Genomic DNA, 20849 nt, shown 5'->3' on the forward strand with positions numbered 1-20849 from the left:
TGTAGCCTGTATGAGCAAGCATTAATTCTTTTTACGCTGTTAAGGCATCATCTGGGGAGAGAGGCACGAGGAAGTGCACACCTGTCCTTCATGGCTCAGAACAGCTTTGATCAGAGCAGTGGGCTCTGGAGAAAACTGTGTTTTCTTCTCTGGAACTGCATCACAAAATGTTTTCCAAGTCCAGTTCTCCAGTGTTTGCTATTAAACGTAGATTTCATCCAAGGTTTGTGGGAATAGAAAGGGTTGATGTTACATTCTTCTTTGTCTCAGGAATTTGGAGAGCCAGCTCCAAGTACTTTTCAGTTTGAACAGAGTATGTTTTTAAGCCGTTACATGAAGTGCAGTATTTAATGCCTGAAAAGCTTATTTCTTTTTCTTTTTCTAGGCTGTTTTTTCATCAGTATTTTACTTTGCTTCAGTCCCTCTCTACCAAGGCTTTCTTATCATTGGGTGAGAGCTCACGTTTTATTAATAGTGTGGAAAACATGTGCATAGTGATGGATTTGGGTTAATTAATATGCAAGGTGTGCATATCTCACAGTACTGCTTTGGAAAGGTGTGATCCATTCCCCTCTCTCTCTGCTCCTCTGAGCTGAGTAAAGACACCAACACAGTGCAGACACTTCTAGAAGCCTTTCACTCTAGAAGGAGAGTGTCACATTCAGGTCAGACAGTAATAGCAATCCTTGTTCCAGGAGGAGCTCCTGGTGAAAAGCAGAGAGGTGGTCATTGTGGGCTGGAGCAGTGAGCAAGGAGAGCCAGCACCCAGCAGTGCCAGCTGGGGGACAGCTCAAAGCCTTCAGCAGGTGGAATTGGTTGCTGCAGGAAGCTGAGAGATGCCAGTCAAATACACTGCTATTGCACCTGCAGTGCCATTACTTCATAGGCTGTAGTGTACATGATTGAAAACAAAACAAAATCAACCCAAACCAGCACGTTCATCCCCGCTCTGTTCTGGTGCAAGCAGAACCCAGCGTGAGCTGTAGAGTGGAGTTTAGGGTGGACACAAGTCTCTCCTTGGCTTTGTTAATAAACCCATAACATCATTTGCAGTACTTGAACCAATCACCTGTCCATGAATGTTTCTAATCACAAGCTATTCAAAACGCAAATCCTACAGGTTTTTCCTATGTGCAAAACTCATTTGCTTCATTTGCAAGTTTTATAGTACATCCTTTCATACTTGGATGCTGTATTTCCATTCCCAACGTTAGCATTTCTGTTTGTTTATCTGGAGTTAAAAAAAAATTCATCAGTCTTCTACCTTCTCAGGTACTCCACAATTTACACCATGTTTCCTGTGTTTTCCCTGGTCCTGGACAAGGACGTTAAGTCTGAAGTTGCAATGCTGTACCCAGAACTCTACAAAGATCTTCTTAAGGTATGAGCAATTTTTGTTTGTTTTGGCTTAGGGCAAAACCGGATTTTGATTGGAAACTCTCTAAATGTTTTAAATCAAATGTATTATCAGTAGATATGGAGCTCATCATTGGACATAAGCATTTTCAAGCAAAGTTGTTTCAAAGGGAAGTTTGAATTAACAGATACAGCCAGATTTCTGTACAGTTTGCTATTGAATAGTACATGAAATACAGCTTATTGAAAACCGATGGGAAATAATAGCTGCATTCTGTGGGAAATTTGAAGTATATAACATTACTGATTTTTTTCAAAGTAAGGGGGAGGAGAAATTGCCATGGAGTCTGCAATCTCCTAAAGCCAGAAACAGGGACAGGGGGTGGGAGCACAGGATCTTATTTGGGGAAGGGAGGAGATTATCACGCATTTTCCTGGAATTTGCCTTGGGGGTCATGCAAAGGGACCTAGAATTTGGTTGCTGTGTGTTTTGTTGTTGCTTGGGCATGAAAGACAAAGGTCTTTCTCCTTAGACAAAAGAAAATTTGTCTGATACTTACCATAGATATATCAGAAAGGTAAATCTTGTCCTTGGTTCTTTTTTTTTTTTCTTTTCTGGAAAATTTTTGGAATAGCTGGGTATGCGGCCTGGGAACATCTTTCTTAACTGAAGGAAAGGATGGACTGAGTCTTCAGCAGATCGTTTCCCTCAAGGATTTCTGTTAAACAGATACTCTTAAAAACAAAGCCTGTTTTTCCAGCAGCCTGAATAAGTCTCCATCTGGTTTCACTTGTATGTTGTCTCTGATGTCATAAACCACTAATTCTCCAACCATCCTTAGGCCTGGTCTAAACATAGGGGTTTTTTGTACTGGTATAGCTATGTTGGCTGGAGAAGGTTTTTTAAAGCCTATCTGCCTTCAGTACGATGTGATTTGTGTGTATTGAAGTACAATATTAATATCTACACTTTTGTGGATGCACACATCTTATATTTCCCAGTACAATGACTGGCCTCGGGAGGCGTCTTTGCACTAAATTAATTGTGTGTGCAGTGAGGAAGAGATTGTACTGATCTGTGCAAGCTGTGAGCATCCATGGTCCCAGGCCTCCTTCATGCATCATGAAAAATGAGAATAGAAGGACAGTACCTCAGGGTTGGTTGGTCTGGCTTGTTTTCTCTCCAAATCACTTCAAATTCTCTTTTTATTAATTGGTAGATTGATCTATAAGGGAATGTTTCATAGCAGAAAACCCCCAACACAGCTTTTTTTTTCTCTTTCCCCCTCTTAGGGACGACCATTGTCATACAAAACATTTTTGATATGGGTCTTAATAAGCATCTATCAAGGTGAGAAATCAACTTTTGCTTGTACTATTTCAAGTTCTAATGAGTATGTTTGTATCGTGAGAAGTGAATTTAGCAATGCATCTTTAGTATGGTGAATAAACATACATATTTTTGTCTCAAAGTTTTGGCAGCGCTACCAGAGCAAGAAATTATGTAAAGATAAATATTAGCAACTGATCATCACTGTCATACACTGTGTGACGTTAGAAGTGCAAAGCATTGTGCTGTATTTCCCCTGTGATTTTGTGCAGGTTCCCTTTGGTGCTACAGTTGCACCATCTGTAAGGAGGAGCTTGTGACTTGTCCCTTGTTTCCAAACAGATTCCTAATCCTATGTGTTTGCTGTTTAGTCAGTATACAAAACACAGAATCTGCATATCTGCATGTTTTGTCTAAACCCTGTCTGTTAGTAGCAGCTGTGGTTCTGGTTACTTTGTAGACAACTGTAATTAAGGGCTGGAGTAGAGCTCAATGACTTGATCGTATTGCGTATGTCCTAATTAAGCTGCTAAGAGAGTTAAGCAGATGCCCTAAAAACAGCACATCCGTTTCAGCAGTGGATGTGCTAACTGGGGAATATGACTAAGAAGGCCTTTTCTTTCAAACTGCCTTTTTAAAAGTCAGGTATCCTTTCTTTAACTGTTAACGGGGAATCACAGGAAGCACGCAGGTGGTGTTGAGCTACAAAGCTCAAATGGCAACATGATCCTGTGACAGAATGTCTTGTTTTCCAGCACTCCTTTATCAGCAAGAGTCAGCATAAACGTGCTAACGTTTGTCGTGCTAACAAAGTTAGCAGCTAGTTCTTACTGATTTAAATGATGTTACCATCCTCTGTAGGGAGTGAAACCAAGAATACAAAAGCTCTGTTAATGTTATCTTCTGAAATCTAGTGCAGTAGCGCCCGGTGACAGGGCTAGCGCCTTCTGCTGCTGGGTGAATGCAAGGCTACGGCATTTACAGAGAGCTCACAAGTGGTGGAGAGCTAAGGCCAGAGGGTGATGAAGTGAGGGAAAGATTTCTCCCACTATCTTGCTGTGGTATTTGGCAAAATTGACTTCACTTCTGCTGTGCTCAATATCTAGAAAACAATTGAACTAGTTGCTAGCAGAGATGAGACTGACTAAAAACTTGAGCAGCCCTAAATTTTGGAACGTTCACAGCTGGATTTGAACTTCGTGGCTTGAGCTCTGGTCACTTGCAGGTTTTCCTTTCGAAAGGAGCCTGGTGTGATGGATGTTGGTGCAGATTACTCATGCTGGTAACATGAGTTATTTGTGCAGGTGGCCGTGCAGGGCGCAGTGAACATTCCCCAGCTAAAGCCAGAATAGGAGCGTGAAACAATGCATCGTTAATTGTGCTTTGGTGTGCCCTTCTATTAGGGAGACGTGTAAAGGAGGAGAGAACTTGGCTGAAGTAGGCAAAGAGAAGCTAACTTGTGTGCACTTTGCTTCCATCTGAGCGCTGAGGCAATGCAGTGGGTCTTAGCAATATTTGATATCCTCCAGCTTCTGAGTAGTGACCAGCTCTTTTCAGGGAGGATGGATTTTCATGATTATGGAAGTTACCAGCTGCCAAAATACTGTGCGTTCACTTCCAATTTCCACGTGTCTGTGAATATGATAGACTAATACAACAATCTGGGCATCTGTACAGTAACTTTTCTCCCCATCATCTTATCAGTTGTCTCCTAAATAGTAACGGATTCCTTGTTTTTCATGAGACCTGTGGAATGTAATGACAGTCTCAAGACACAGCTGTGTTTCAATCTCTCCAAGACTTAGCAGTAGGTTTTTAGAGTTTTGACTGGTGTTAGGGTAAAACACTCAATGGGTCTGCTGCTCTCCTGCAGGTAGCATCATCATGTACGGAGCGCTCCTCCTCTTTGAGTCTGAATTTGTTCACATTGTCGCCATTTCCTTCACATCATTGATCCTCACAGAGTTACTGATGGTGGCACTGACGATCCAGACATGGCACTGGCTCATGATAGTGGCTGAGTTGCTTAGTCTCTCCTGCTACATAGCTTCTCTGGTCTTCTTACATGAATTTATCGGTAAGGTTAAATGTCTTTTCTCCATCCAGTTGCTTTACGACCTGAATAGTTAACTGGCCTGTAAGAACATTAGTTGGATTTAAAAGGCTGTTGATGATGTCAACGTGATTATAATGGTGATGCTTCTGTCCAGAATAAACGCTTCTTGATTTGAAGGATGTTTTATGGTTCCTTCTCACAGCTAAGTGCTAGAGGAGATAAAGTTAGTCAGTAGGCTGTATGCTGCTCAGTGAATCCCATCCTTGCTTTCACAGCTTCACCACGTATCAGCTGTCATATGGAATAGCAATCTTTTATTTCCATGTGTGAACTGGACTTGAGAGTGCAAATTTGATCCCCTCCTCTTGCTTTGAAGACTTTTGCCTTTTAGCTGGATGAAGTAACTGTCTCCTAAAGCTTACCCAACTTTATCTGCTTCTTCATAGGCCCTTCTCTTTTTTTTATCTTTTTTTTTTTTTTTTTTTTTTTTTTAAAAAAAAACCTTGCCTGGAAGGGAGTTAATCCATTTAGTCTCCATGGCTAAAGGGAAAAAGGAGGAATTCCAGATCCCCCGATAGTTATCTAGTTACAAATCATGTCTGTAGGCTTTGTTCCAGTGTTTGTTCAGGGATCCACAAGATGTCACCAGTTCTTCCATAATGCTCTTTGCTTACACTGAAGGCCACGAGGGTAATTTGTTCATGGGCTGGATCTGTGTCTTTTACAGATGGGTGTACTAGCTCTGTCTTGAACAATGCTGTACCTATTTTTGTAGTGCCTCTGAGATCGAACTGAGTTGAGAGATGTGTTTGTTTGGACTACGGCCAAGTAACAGAGGCCAAGTCTCAGAGTCAGCATACAAGTAGCCCATTTAAGGAGAGTTCAGTATTTCCAGGGGATGGACAGCCATGCTTTAGATGGGTTATGCACGTGCATTTGCCTGCAATGAGTTTCATGCCCTGCTGGAATTCCACAGGAGCGGGTCAGGCATTTGTGAAAGAGGCAGAAAAGTGAGGTAGCAGGGATCGTGTGAGCTTTGAAATTCTGTGTGTGGGGGAAGTGAGGCTGTTTGAGAAGCACTGCCAGATTGCACTGCCTCTCTGTGCCTCTTCCCTGAACGTGTTTCTCTTTTGTTGACGCTGAGTTTTTCTCTTTTTACAGATGTTTACTTCATTGCTACTTTGTCGTTCTTGTGGAAAGTCACTGTCATCACTCTGGTGAGCTGTCTTCCCCTCTACGTCCTGAAGTACCTGAGGCGAAGGTTTTCTCCTCCAAGCTACTCAAAGCTCACATCCTAGGGCTGCTTTCCTTGTGCACCAGAGACAAATGCTGCACATGGCTGAGAGGCAAAAATCGTGTAGTTGTTACTAAAACAAATACGTCTGATATTTGCATAAGGATCATGTGGTAATCTCTATTACATGCTGCTTCATTGAAAAAGACTTCACAACTACCATGAGTGGAGACTGACTGATACAAGGGAGTTCTTTGGAGAGTGGAGGCACTTATTGGTTCAGCCACTTTTTGTCACTTTCGTTCAACTTAACTGGGGTCAAATGCGTGCAGCTATGGTGATGATTGGTTTCTCACTAGTGGTTAAAATCATCCAAAAGCTGCTAACTGACCTCAAAATTTATATTTGACGATTTTTAATTTTTTAAGTATCTGTGGTGTTCCTTGCAGTGTGTTGTGTAGTTTTATATTCATCTTTTCGATTCGAGTAGGTACGTTCTTTTTACATCTTGGAAATCCCTTGATGTAGGTGATGCGCTGTAGTGCTGACAACAGATTCCTGATTTATGGCATGCTGTTCCCATTGCGGGGCTCCAGTCTGCACACGCTTGAGAATCTGAGCTTGTCTGAGATTTTCTGTCAGTGCTCACCCTGGTGATTTTGGTGGTATCCAGCCATCGATAACTACAGCAAAATGTAATCCAAAATGAAGAAATGGAGTTTTGTTTAGCTTTTGTGCTTCCTGTTAGAAGGAGCTGGTGACATAATAGCTTTACTGTATATTTATTTGTATAGCAGAGAATTATCTAAACTAAAGCAAATTTCCTTTGGAAAAAAAATTTGCAGTTGATCAGACTTGAAATCTGTTGACAACGTGAGAAGAGTCTTGTACTGTTCTACAGACAATGTGGCAGACTGTCTTGAATCCTTGGAGACTGAAAGGAAAGGTCACAGAGCTGCTGCTCTCTCAGCTGTACCAGGTCTGTTTCCTGTTAGGGTGGAGCAGTGAAGATGGGCTGCAAGTAAGCGGAGGCACTCCTGGGTGGATGTTGTTCGTGACAAAGTCTCTACAGAAAGCGGTTTTTGAGAACCTTCCGTGTGCTTCACTCTAAAAACCAAACTTGAATCAGAGGCAGGAGCAGGGTCTGTACAAAGGCGTTAGGTTTGTATGCAAAGCAAAAAATGCATATATTCTTTAATCTGGTGAGTTTTGCTTTTGTAGTGAGGTTCAGCCCCCATTGTAACGCAGTGAGGATGGCTGCACGTGCACAGACAGCTCAGGAGAACGGCAGCTACAGGAACCTTTTGCTGTTGGGGCTGTGCATCTATCATGGCCGAGCTTGTATAGTGGCAGCCATCCTCATCTAATGGCCGTCGAGTCTGTGATAAATTAGTTGCTTTCTGTCTCGTTCCCACATCACAAAAACCACGGTGGTGGCTGGCACTGCCTGGCGCTGCGGCGGGGATGGCAGAGCTGTGTGCCTGCACACCCCGGGCTGTTGGGGCAGCCCGTCCGGGCCGGGAGCTGCACGGAGCAGACGCTCCTGCTCGTCTCTGTGCCACGCAGGGCGCCTTTCATGGACTGCCAGCTTCTGCTGCCATTGCCACAGCCGCTGTCGCAAGCGGCATGAAAGGCTCTGGTGTGAAAAGCAGTGGAAAATGGGAGCGTTGTTTCAGGAGAGCTGGAGTCTCTGTGGATCCATAGTGGTGCCTCTCGGGTTTTCAAGTTGAAGATCGCTGTGGCTTGTGTGGTGATTGCTCTGAGGAATGCCTTGGACGACCTGGGCAGCCTTCCTTGCTCTCAGTTATGGAGAGGAAATATCAAAGGGGAGAGAAGCAAGTTCCAAAGGAATTAGAGAAGAAATAAAAATTTGTGTAGCCTGGGGGTGAGGAAGCAGCAGTCCTTGTTGTCATTTCATGTGAGGAAAACCCTGAGTTCAGAAAAGCGTGTTTTCAAAATGTTGCCTTTCATTCCTTCTCTTCTAAATTGTTCCTAAAAATAATAATAGTATAACAGTATGCATTTCCAGCCCTCTGACACACGGTTGTTTTGGGAAAGGTGCTGTAAGTCCTACACCGTGCAGTGGTTTGTCTCCAAGGATAAAAAGCAGTGTCTGTGCAGCCCTGTTTTGGAACAGTTGGGCTGGCAGCATTTTGTGGATGATGCCATGTGCCAAAAGGTGCTTCACGTTATCTTCATTGCGACTTGCTGCAATTCCTGAATAGTGTCAGACGTGCACATGTTCTGAGTCCCCGTCAATATCCGATTTAAGAACAAGAATCAAGAATGCTTTGGCAGTTTCTTGCCACTAAGAAGTCCCTCTTGTCCTTCAGAAGATACATCGTGGTACGCATCTGTGTAGGATCCCCATCCCTGTGTGTGTGAGCATCCCACGGGGACAGCAGCGCTGCGCTACCGCCTGTAAATATTTGGCTTGTGTCTGTGGTAGAATTCACTGTTTCCCAAAGTCAGTACAGTTTACGCTGAGTGGACCATATTTGCAAAATATTAGCTTACACCAAGAAAGGGAGTGACCTGTGAATTCAGTAACATTTATTGCATCGTAACCGTGATGCCGAAGGCCCGTTGGGTGGCAGTGGGAGCAGTCTGTGGCTGTGTCTTGGGGTGCAGGCGGTGTTCCTTTGCACAAGTTGTAAATCCAGGAGGAAATTTCCCTCTGGTTAGACACTGCATTTTTTAAAGTAACCAGAAAATTAAAACTGCCATCTAGAGAACAGCAGGAGGGAGGAGGGACTGTTGTATTTTTCAAGTTTAGCACTTTACATCTGCAGTTTATTTCTCTTAAGTTATTTAAACATCTTTTTAAAAGCAAAGTTTAATAAACACACTCCTGCTTACCGTACACGTGAATAAATGCATTCTCTGTTGGAAATTTAGTTTAATCTCTTTCATCTAGTGTGATCATAATTTGTGCTTCTTGGAAGCAAAGCATTGTTTCCTTCTTGTGTGCAGTACCTTGTGCGTAGATTCAATCAGTGTTCTTCTCCCTCCCCTTTTAGTTGTTCTGGTTTGTGTGCTGCAGCAGTTTGTGCAACATGTGAGCTTTGGGACTGCGCCCCAAGTGCTGCTGTGGGATGGCAGTGCTGGGTGCTCCTGTTCCCCTCCTGCTGTGGGGAAGCTGTGCTGTGCTGTGCTTAGTGGTGTGCAGGTTTTGTGACACGCATTTTTCTGTCCTTACATCACTGCAGTAATTCCAGGTGTGTTGCAACCCTTTTCATTTTTTTTCCTTTACTCTCACATGCATTTCCCATGGTTTGCCCCAGGTTATCTTTGCAAACACTTGTTCTGCTCAGCTCATATTGCCATTGAATTGCAGCATTCTTTATTCAGCAGCAGCAGTTTAAATCTGAGCACAGCCTTATCAGAACTGGGCTGAGTGATGAGTGACATCCCTGGTGTCCTGTCAGCGTTGAGAGCTACGTGCTGAGAGCTGCAGCTGTGGCTGGATCGAACTGAGCAGCACCGAGGGTGTTGTTTGTCTGTGGTCTGCTGCACGATCGCAATTAAATGCTGTGACAAACTCCTTTGCCCTCTGCAACTCTTGAAAGGAATTCTGTTATGGTGGATCAGGGAGCTGTGGTGAGTTAAATGTGTGAATCCCTAGAGCTCATCTTCTGGCTTTATCTTTTGAAGAGAGCTGCTGCATCACGAGGTGCATCATAAATCCTTCGTTTGCACCAGCAGTGCTCAGCACCAGGCAGGTGAGCTGCCCTGCATGCAGCTCGTTGTCATGTGTTGCACACAGCCCTTCAGGTGGGGTTGGTGCATCTTCACGGCTGCGAGGTGAGGGCCATCTCAGGGCCTGCTGGGACCTTCAGCGTGAGCTGGGTGGGCTCACTTATTTTGTTTTCATTATTAGTTACTTCAGAGTTAATAAACCCGTTGATTTGCATGAAATCCTGGGTTCTATACCTTTGCCAATATGGTCCATTACTACTGCCTACTACAATTTGTGTACTTATATGCCTTTGAGAACATTTCTAATTGTTAAAATTTGTTAAAAATTAAATGTTAATTTAATTTTTAATTGGGGGAGGTGGATTCTGGTGTCAAAATGATATTTACTGTGATGCCAATGTTTTGTACCTGTCATCTAGTTAAACAACGTGTAAATATACTCTGTTCAAGAGAAATATGAATGCCAATTATTTATTGTTCTGTGGAGTTGTATGTTGCAGATGTGTAAGAACTTAAAAGGGAATGTTGTAAAACAAGGTGGAAAAATAAATTTTATGCAACTTGTCTATTTCATCCATATATGCCAGGTGTGGGGTACCGAGTCGGGCTGGGTGTGAGCCCTCCACAAGCTGTAAGCATTCTTTCAAGCAAAAAGAAAGGCAGCTTTCATATCAGAAACAAAGTAAATCTACAACAAACTGTCCCTCAGACAATTACATCTATATTAAAAAGTTCCCTTTAGATTCTGTAGGACACGGACGCCAGCATCGCACTCCCTCTCAACATTAACCCGTTGTGTGCAGTGCTAATGCAAATATTAAATCAGCAGTTTCTCTGATGTTTGTGGACATCAGATGAATGTCGTAGGCTCCAGAAATTACAGAACAGACTTCTCTCCCAAGTGTTCCCAATTTCCCACCCTAAATGGGTTACATAAGCCCTAGTTAGTGGTTCTTTTAATTTATGACGGTTTCTTTTAATGGTGAAATGTGTAATTTAAAAAAGTTAGAAATAGTTTTTCTAAACTTGCTCTGGAAAGCGAAGGAGAATTTCTCCATTTTTTTTTTCACCCAAACATTGCATAATAGTAGAAATGTCAAAGATTTCCATGGGGCTTAATTTCATTCTTCATGTGGCTGTGGTCATACCAGCAGTTTGAACACTGCAGGGGTTGGCAGATTTTTGGAAGATCACGCATCCTGGGATAAGTTTTCAGCCTAAGCTTCACCAAAGGATGCCAGTGGCCTGATTTTTCAAATTGTGGTTGTATTATTATATGCTTGTCTTTTTTTTTTTCTTTTAAAGGGAGGAGGAGGAAAAAAAAAAAAGGTGCTGGCTGGTAATTGGGTATCATAGTGCAGCCCCGAGCCTGGTGTGTGGCGTGAGAACCTGTAGAACATTACCTTCAACCATTTCAGAGAAGAAAAGCGTCGGTGTGCCCTCATCTCCTTCTGGTGGCTCAAGTAGTGACATCTGTACATGCACTCTGCATCTCTGCTGCATTAGCGTGGCATTAAATATCCCTGCTGTAACAACTGTTTACCAGGAAGGTGGTGCTGAGCTTCCTGTTCCACAGGTGGGAAATGGGAGCAGGCAAAGGAGTTCCCTGGGCCAGACCCAACGCCCACACTGGAGCATGGAGCGCAAATCTGATTTTGATTATCAGACTTCTTTCCCACCTTGAAGTCAATCTCAGAGGAAAGATACTTACTCCACAGAGTATCCAAATGGTTGCTTTTAAATCAGGAATGTGATTGCAGGCTTTAAAGCAAAACAAAATGCTGTTCTGTTACATGGAGTTCTGATAAATCGCAATCCAATGGCTGCATTTTGCTGTGTTTCTCTGTCTTGGAATGGAGCCTGCACCAATGTTCTGCAACCCTGTGGTAATGCGGTGAGTTTGAGAAATGTGAGCAGCAATTACCTGCAGGAATGGCTTTGCTGTAGCTGCAAAAAGGTGTAATGAGAAGAAAAATCTGCATTTTTCCATTGTACTCAGCAATGATTAGCAGCACTGAATCCTGGTCCATCCTACGTGAGGTCGGTACCAAAACTGGCATCAGCCTAATGCCTGCTGGGTGCTGTGGTTTTCTGGGGCCACAAGCATTTCCTTGCCTCAAAATCTTGGGCTGGAGGAGTTTTTTGGGTCACACTGTGAACCTCTGAGTTTCTGCTTCTTGTAGCTAAAGGTGCAGATGGTTACTGACTTGCAAGACCCGGCCTTCAGAAGAATGTCCTTCCCTCTCTGCTCTTTCTCCCTTTGTGGCATAGGACCTAACTGTTACTGGCTGAGCGGGTTACACAAAAGGGCTTTCAAATCATTGCATTCCCACTTTAAAGCCTCCTTCTCTGGGCTTGTTGAAACTGCACGTAAGGAGAATATTGTGTGCTGCTCAGATTCTCTCACAGAAAGAAGTAGTAACAAGAACAATCTGTGCAAAAGAATTTAGCGCATTAAAGATGGGGGTAATAGTCATTCTCATTTGTCCTTTTATGTGAACCAGATTTTATTTTAATGTACACTCTGAGTAGCTTAACCATATCCAGAAACTTGTTTACCAAGGCGAAAGTCGAATTACTCGCAATATAAATTAAGAGCACGAAGAGAGGTGGATTGATGGTGCTGCGTGCTCCTGCTCCCCATCCCGAGGCACTCCTGCAGCACACACCTTGCTGGGCACGTGGGATGGGGCAGCTCTGCACTCATCGTCCCACCACACGGAACGTTTGCCCATGTGTTGCACATCTGCTCCAAACGAGCTGTGCTGTGGCTCTGCTGTAGGCGTTACATTTCTCTGTCGTTGGACACGGATCTGTCCTGTGCTGGCTCTTGCATTTTTAAGACATGTCACTTCTGATTCATTTTGTACAGTGCTGGGTTTCAGCAACATGTGACTTGTCAAAAAGTGATGCAAATTGCTACAGATATTTAAAATGAGGCTTAGTGTAGCCATTAGATAAAGCGCTGCAGAACGGTGCTGACGGAGCACGTTCACTGTTCCAACAGCGGCGATGCCATGAACAGGAACACAGCCCATGGAAAAGGCAGGGGATGCAGGATTCCCCTTTATAAGGATCAGTGTTACCTCTGCAGATGGTGATCCTGTGCTCCCAAGTACCTCGCTGTGCTGTGACTACGGGGCCAGGCCCCATGTTAGCCCACTCCCCCTGCAGCTGGGGTTGGTCTGAAGCTGGAGCAGGTTGCTCTCATCACATCGTGTTCCCTTCCATCTCACTCTGCAGGATCTGACCTCTGAGAAGAGAGCAGAGTTGTGGTGGTGGAGGTGCTGCTGCCAGCAGGTGTCTGCTGAGGTGGGACCCTCCTTTACTGTGGAGGTGGTGCTGGAAACATCTACAGCTCTCCCCAGCCATGTCTCTGTTAGGCTCCATCCTGTTCTTAAGTTTGACATCCAGCAGCCACAAGCTGTGGAGCTTCAGAGTCCCAGCAAAGAGCAGCCAGCATTTTAACTTCTCTCTTGCCAAGGCTTCCTTAGCATGAGCCAGCAAGGAGAGCTGTGCTTCTGGAGCTGCTCTTGTGGTGAGTGAGTCCAGGGAAACCCAGCCGTGCTCGCTGCCCTCCAGTCCCACAGAGCACCCAGGGGGTCACAAACCACTCAGGCTGCACACGCAGTTCTTTCCTTAATTTTTGAAAGTAATTGGAACAGTTGCATCCCAATGTTCATTAATATAGCTTTAAATATTTAATAGGTCGTCTTGGCTTCGCTCAACCCTGCGGCAATTCAAAACCAGTGACAAACAGATAAGTGATTTTAAGGCAAAGGTGAATAAAATTAAACTTGGGCAAGCAATTTTTCCACTGAAGTTTGAGCTGGAAACTTAACACTGTTCTTCCCCTCCTCTCTGCCTGTGTCCAAGGTACATAAAATCCCCAGAGGAGAAGACCGGTTTTGTGTAGGACCCCTTGCTACCATGGTCACAAATGAACCATTCCACAGAGGCATTTATCAGTGATGTGCAGTGTGGCACAGGAATTTGGACCTCCTCCACTCTGACAGCTGGGCTGTAAAATGAAGATGTTTTACAAAGACCTGGGTTAGATGTTATCCGAGCCCAGCTATTTTTCCTTCTCCAGATACGCCTCTTTCCAGTCTTCAGCATCCTTTGACTTGTTTGTCAGAATGCACTGCTGCCTTTTAGCTGGATCCAGATAACCAAACCCATGTGACAGTTTGCATTTTAGGTTGAAATTTGTCCCAGAATTGATCAGGCAGCTGTCTCTGGGCAGAAGTGTTATTCAAAGCTGCCCACTTCTGCTCCTAGGCAGCTTCAGGCCTCCTGCTGATTGCATTTTGACATCTGATCTTTCCTATACACAAGGAGAAATGATCCAGGAAACAAATTTGTAAAGTAAAATTGCTATTTGCCTCAGGGAGAAAATCCTTCTGAACTCAGATGGAGAGAAGCACGCAGTGTGTGCTCTGCTGGGGCTGCGCTGCTCTGCACCTCCAGGGAACCCGGCAGCTTTTGTTGGAGTCCCAGCCTAATTCTCCTTGTTACTGAAGTGTGGAACTAATTTTTACAGGTGCACTGTTCACCATAAATAGTCTTCAACAGAAAGAAACGTCTTGTATTTCACATCTGAGTGACAGCTATTTCCTTCAGCAGCCTCTGCGTCTTCTGGGATCTTTCCCCACAAGGATGCGTGTGGGCAGAGATTTATAAGTGCTCCCTCTCCCCTTTATTTCAGCTCCTGTTCCCATTCTGCCTTGGAAGAACGTAATGTGACAAAGCCTTCAGTAAAACCAGAGCCTGAAGGAAATATCAGGTGTTAACATCCAATAAAAAGCTAACGCGGTGGAATGAACTGGGATTGCGAGGTACCTCTTGTATGGCTGAGGCAGGAACTGACCAAATGCAGCGTTTTTATGATGGTGACAGGTAAGCACTAATTACAGCCCCTGCACTCCATCACAAGCCGACTGTCAGGGTAACTTACTGCCCCCAGTACCTGCAGTGACATTGCGAGCGCTTTCTGCTCCTTTCTGTAACTGAATGCAGTTGGTCCTGAAGGAACATAGGGAGTAAATCTGAGGTGCTGAAAGAAATACTGCGCTAGAAATTACGCTGCAGGGAACATTTTATATGCTTTGGAGTAAATTAGTGCCTGGGTTTGGGGTTTTTAGGAAAAAAATCTTTGTGCACAAATACACACTTAAAAATACACTTTCTTTCAAACACCAACCACTTTAACAACGGTGTAAATCAGATTTTACAGACCACATATTTCAAGTATGAAGTTCATTAAACGTGTGAAATTTTAGATTAGCTGCCGGGTGTGGCCAGAGCTGCAGTAATGAGTTGTAAATTGTGCCTGGGATGTGATATCAGATTCCCAGCCCTGGCAGCGATACTGAAGGTGTAGAACCACCTGCGTAGCCTTCCTTCATTATCATTATTTAGTTCAGCCATCATGTGATAAGGTAAACGACCGCATCAGTGTTTCCATCCCTAACCCACCATGCAGGTGCCTACCTGCATTATTTTGTTGTTGTTATTAATGAACCAACTTCTGCCTTAATGTAACAAATGCCACCTATTAACAGCTGTATTACTGCCAGCACCCTGATGGCAAGCGGTTGTCTTTAGGTATGAGATGTCACTTAAATTTACGACTTGCTCTGACATTGCACGAGAGAATCCCTCAGTGGTTCCCTTCCCCAACAGCTCTGCAGCATTGCTGCCCCAGGTCCTGCTGGGTCCCAGCGCCCTGGGATGGGATCTCTGTGCTCCGCTGTGCACTGTGTTCACTGTGCAGGGCGGGAGGTTAAGAACCATTTCTAATCCTGATTTGGCCAGCAAAGGGAACTTCCCAGGTAGCAGCATGGCGGGGTTTGAGGTGTGCTGTTCCCTGTGCAGCTGTTAGCTGAGGATCTCAGAATGCAGCTGGTGACTGCAGCTCCAGCAGCACAAGCACTGAAAGGAGCAGGTAAATGCAACGTGTTGTTTGCTGCCTTTCCTTGCATGGAGAAGCACCTCTCCACCTCCCAGACGTGACTGATGTTCCTCCAATTACTGCAGTGTGTAATCGCTCCTTTCAGCTCTCTCACTCTTCTCAACCTCACCTTCAAAATCTGGGAGACAGAAACGAAGAACACCCAATGGCTTTATAATTTTAAAGAGAAAACGTCTCAGGCATGAAACCAGTGTCTTTATGGTCTCATCCTGGACTCTTAATTGCTTGTTTAGTCTTGCTCTTAAAAGGAAGTTCAATTTTATCCTTTGTGCTTGCTTGCAGAGGGCCTCGGAGCTGCTAACCTCATCACTGATAGTGGTTTGTAAGGCAGTGCCAATGTGGAAGGCTTAAGTGTTCCCTGAGAGCAATGTTTGATGTTTGGATAGAAGCATAAATCATGGTGCATAAACATCCGTCGCTGTACGATTTTGCTAATTGAGTGCACCAGGAGAACGTCGGTTGTGGAGAAGATCTAGAGCCATCTGCAGCACAGTAAATCCGTCCATTGCTCTTATCTTCGAGCTGTTGTGTCTGGGTGCTGCTTGCACAGCTCCTGCTCCACCTGCACTCCCCTTTCCCTCAACACACGCCCTTAAAGCCCTCGTTCAAGACCCAGCGTGGGCTCATTGCAGAGCGACCAGCCGGGCCGTGCGGTGGCTGTGGGGCTGCGGGGTGCCCATGGGGCCGGCCTCAGGGAACGAGGCCTGTGATGCTGCTTGGAGAAAAGAGGTTTGGCTTTCGCCTGAGAGAAGAAAAAAGGAAAAGACCGGGTTGGTTTTTCAGGAGGCTGAAGTTCAGAACAGGTTTTGGTGCAGCTGCAGGTGCAGATCTGGTGGTACTTTTGCTTGCACCCTGATGTGGGGATGGTGGCACTGCTGTGTACACGGCGTTGTGCCGCTGTGTGACTGCTTTGCAAACGTGTTTTGCTCCGTCTGGAATCCTGAGAACTGTAGGCGACAGACGTGGTAATGGGGAAAACGGAAGACTGCAGCCTAGGATGGGATTGTGTGGGGTCAGCTGCAATAATTACATCCTCACATCCCTTAAGAGGATGCTAATTCAAGAGCTGCCTGACTAAAAGCAGTGAGAGTGGGGCTCTATTGTTCTGTGAGTGAGGAGAAAGACATTTATTTTTTCCTTTACAGGAAATTTTTGAGGGGAGGGGGAAGAGAAAGAATGTTCTCTACACTTTCTTCAACATCTTTCTTATTTGTGGTTTTGTTTGCTGAAGCTGCCTTTGTTGAGGGGCAAAAATAAAAATCACTCTTTACTTACAAAAATTAGTTTTAATATTCACAAACAGAATCCTTTCGCTGAAGGCCACTTCTTAAGAAAGAAAATCATTGTGACTCAAAAAATAGCTTTTCAGCTCACTGGATGTTGTAGAAAAAAAAATTGAGCAGTTTTCATTGTAGATGAAAAGCTCTTTTTCTTTTGGAGAAAATGTTCAGATGAGGACAATCCTAGCCGCTCTGATTGCAGCCTGCGAGAGCTGCGCGCGTTCCTGAGCCACGTGGAGATCATTACGAGATCAGACACTCTGCTTGCAGCTTAATTAAGTGCGCGAATACTTTATTCAGACAAGTGCATTGTCAGAACAGGCTTTGGTTGGTTAAGTGCTTGCTGGTGTCACGGTGCTCCGGGGCCGTTACAGAAATGGAGAGAGATGCCAGTGTGCAGCAGGCAGGCTGTGCTGCGGTGCTGTGCTGCGGTGCTGTGCTGCGGTGCTGTGCTGCTCAGCCTGTGCTCAGTGTGGTGAGGAGAAGTGAGGGCACAGCGGGCACCTGACTCCAGCGGCCACACAGGGCTGTGCCCACAGCACGTCGCTGGTGTGTCCTGTACGTGATGGGGAGGACTGTATTTACCTTGGAAGGCCGATCAGCTTTTGTCCAAAGTGCTGTTGTTGTGAGCCTGAAATACCTTTGCAAGTGGAAAACAGAGATGTCTCTGTGAAGTCTATTGTGATAAACTCTCCGGCAGCTGCCCTGATGGCCCGTGAGCACATCCTCAGGAAGCCTTGATGTCTTATCTTCTGGAGAGCATGTGAATTTTTTTATTTAAACAAGCAATTTGGTTTTTTATTGCTGATTAACGGCACGGAGCCAGGCAGGCTGCGTGGCTCCCAGCAGGGAGTGATGCTGGGGACGGGGGGTGGCTGGCCTGGCACCCAGCACGCCGCTCCCCAGCTGGCTGCCGGCTCTGCCCAGCACTGCAGCTCTCCATGCCAGGCAGGGAGCTCCTTGCTCAGCTCCTCGGCTGTGTGCCTGGCCCAAAGGGGCTGCAGCAGTTTCCAAACTGGCCCGTGGACCAAGGCTGGGAGATGTGCGTCCCCCCCGCTCCATCCCTGAAGCTGAAGGTCCTGGTTGCGAATCCCGGGGTGCCGTGCCTGCGGTGGGGCTGCCGCTGGGGGGTAGGGATGTGGTCCGGAATATGCCCCTGAAAGGAAGAGGAAGTATTCTCCTAAAGAGGGAATAAATAGTTATAAATATTAGCTATTAATAGTTCCTTACCTCCAAAAATAAAATCCCTTAGTGATACCAAAATAAGAAAGCAAAGGAAAGTCGGAGGTATTTGGCCTTCCTTTGAAAAGGAAGCTAAAAATAACTATATATATATAAAAATTTCTCGTTTCTAGGGAAAGTCTCTGCCCCCGCATCCAGCCTGCACAGTTATATAAGACTTGAACTATATCCCCCTTCTCCTCCGCGGCCGCTCACAACGCGCTGCGAGCGGAGCCAGATGGAGAAAGGTTCCGTCAGGAAAGTTTAACTCAGCGGGGAAGCTGCAGCCAGTGGAGGACAGGATTCTCTCGCTGAACTCTCCAAAAGACTTGGAAATCTTACAGTTGTGTCATATGCTGGTTTGGGGAATGCTAGCAGTCCGGAGGCAGCCGCCAGCCCTCTTTCACTTCGTTCTTTATTTATTTTTTTTTTTCGCTTCGAGCTGAGTTTAATTTGGGTAGCAGGATTCAGCATTTTTAAGTTGGAAAAAACTTGGTGGAAGAAGATATTTTAGGAAAACCCTGTCATGTGAACTAGCGGGAGCCGATCAAACCGAGCTATTAAAAGAAAGACATTGTATTTTTAAACGGTCCAGACTAGGGAAGCCAACCTGTGTGCCATAACTGCTGAGCCGTGACTGCTCCCCCGATTATAGCTCAGCGTGGGATGAGGTGAAGCTTTCCATTGGGGTCGCCCATTCTCCGCTCGCTCTGGGATACCCTTTGGCAGGGCCCCCCCAGGCTGTCCCCCCACCTCCTGCTCCCCTGCTCTGCTGCAGGACCCTGTGCCCCCCCTGCCTCTGCTGCAGGGCTGTGCTTTGCCTGAAGCCCCTCCAGCTCCTCCTCAGCTGCCGATGTGACCCCAGTGAGAGGGGCTGGGGCGAGCAGGCGATGCTGCAGGGAGGGGTATGATGGTGAACACTGCAGAACTAGTGATGCTGCGCTCCTGTCCAAGCAGGGCAGTACTGACAGACACCCCTTAATATTTGGAAATAGAAAATGAGCAACTCTGACTTTGCTTCAAATGGTGCAAATGGGGGATCTGGTCTGCAACTGGCTTGGAGAGTGTGCTAAGATGGCTTTGGGGATGACACCTGTGGGGTCTGAAAAAGAGCAGTGTCGCTAGGTGCAGCATGACCAGCTCCATCCTGGGGGGAGCTGTGTGGGGCCTGGGGTGCACCCACACCCACCACTCCGGTGGTGCATCATCACACACCATGCCAGGGATGCACAGGGCTGAGAAAGGGCAAATCCTGTAGGTGTGACGGCAGCCTTGTGGTGCTGCTCTGCTGGCTGCTCCTTCCTCCAGCACTGCATCCTGCACCCTGTGCTCAGCGGTGCCTTTGCTGTGCAGGGTGGGCTGCGAAGGAAAACCTTCCAGGTTGCAGCCCAAAGGGGAGACTCCAAACGACATCGGTGCTCAGAGAGCAGTGGGGCGATGGGCTCATCCTCTGCAGGGGGAAGAGGAAAGGTTTCCCTGGGAGCCCTCAGGTGTGCATGCAGGAGGGATGCTCGGCCCCGTGGGGTGACTGCACGGAGGGACGGCGCTCCCCAGCACCCTCCGGGTTCAGTGGCAGCACACTGCATTTACAGGGTGCGGAGCTGGGGAAAGTATTTCCGCCCCTGCACATCCAAAAATGACAAAGGCTAGGAAAGTGAGGTGCGCTGAGTTTCCCTGGCCTGCCTGCAGTTGCTAGCCTGCAAGACAACAAACTAGAGAAGCAGAAAGTTTGATTGTGATACCTCCTTCGAGTCGATTTTGGGACTCAGAGAGTGAAAAATGGAAACGGCGCGCGGGTGCCAGGCAGCCCTCTGCGCTGCGCCGGCCAAGTCCCGCTGCAGTGACTCACTCCCCGCTGCTGCCCAGGGCTCCAGCTGACCCCGGCAGCCACCCCGGCTCGCAGCACGGCGCGGTGGGGCTGAGCGCTGCTGTCCTTCCTGGAGCTCAGGATCGCTTCTGGGGAGAAACACCCGCGAGCCCAGGCGCATGCAGGCTCTGCACCAGCACAGAACGAAGAGGCAGATGCTCATTAACGTGGCAGTGAAAACTATCTGCTGTAGGCAGCACATGGCTCGCAACATCTTTGACTTTATTTTCCTGTTTTCTTTTGCTTTATTTTCCTGTTTATACATAGTACGTGTAAACACACCCGCGTTGTCTTGGTTTCAGAGGCTTCCTTGGCTATTTCTTTCTTGCTGAGCTCCACGTGTATCAATGGAAAGCTGTGGGGTTGCTCCTCTCTCTTCTAAATGGATCCAAAAATAGAAGCAGAGAGTTCTGTGAAACGCCACCAAACAAATTAACCCTTATTTCTTTTTTCTTTTCGTCTTCTGCATGAAGAAAGACTTGATGGGTATTAATAGGGTGCTGGCAAATTTAAAAGTCGTAAATATGAGCTTGGGACTCGAGTTCTCTCAATGATTTATTCAAAGGTAAAAGCAGCAGCAGCCTGAGCTCGTCTCTGCTGGGAAGAAGGAAAACTTCTGCACAGAAGCCCCGTTGCTTTGAAAGGCTTTGCAGTGCCTGCGAGTTTTGTTTAAAAAGCACACACTGGGATTTTTAACATCATCCATATTTCTTTCTTTCTCGCTCTCTAGCTTTCTGCTCAACAATTAAGTGCTTGTGCTGCAGACTGAGAAAGCCGCAGAGCTGCCTTGGCTCGGAGCTGGGAGACGTCATGGATTCCTGAGTGTGAAGTT

The 20849-nt window shown here is 46.0% G+C and overlaps 1 protein-coding gene across 1 annotated transcript in view; it reads left to right on the top strand.

Moving 5' to 3' along the window:
* ATP9A (ATPase phospholipid transporting 9A (putative)) overlaps window positions 1-6040 on the top strand; it is a gene marked incomplete at both ends in the record, with an annotated part of 48323 nt that extends 42283 nt beyond the window's left edge. Inside the window, 5 exons of the mRNA XM_079543175.1 lie at window positions 386-450; window positions 1273-1381; window positions 2650-2707; window positions 4560-4763; window positions 5904-6040. Coding sequence (XP_079399301.1) covers window positions 386-450; window positions 1273-1381; window positions 2650-2707; window positions 4560-4763; window positions 5904-6040 — 573 coding nt within the window. The remainder of the gene's footprint in view (window positions 1-385; window positions 451-1272; window positions 1382-2649; window positions 2708-4559; window positions 4764-5903) is intronic.
* Window positions 6041-20849: the final 14809 nt, after the last annotated feature.

Source organism: Tetrao urogallus, assembly GCF_951394365.1.
Source record: "Tetrao urogallus genome assembly, chromosome: 16".
NCBI classification, from domain to species: Eukaryota; Metazoa; Chordata; class Aves; order Galliformes; family Phasianidae; genus Tetrao; species Tetrao urogallus.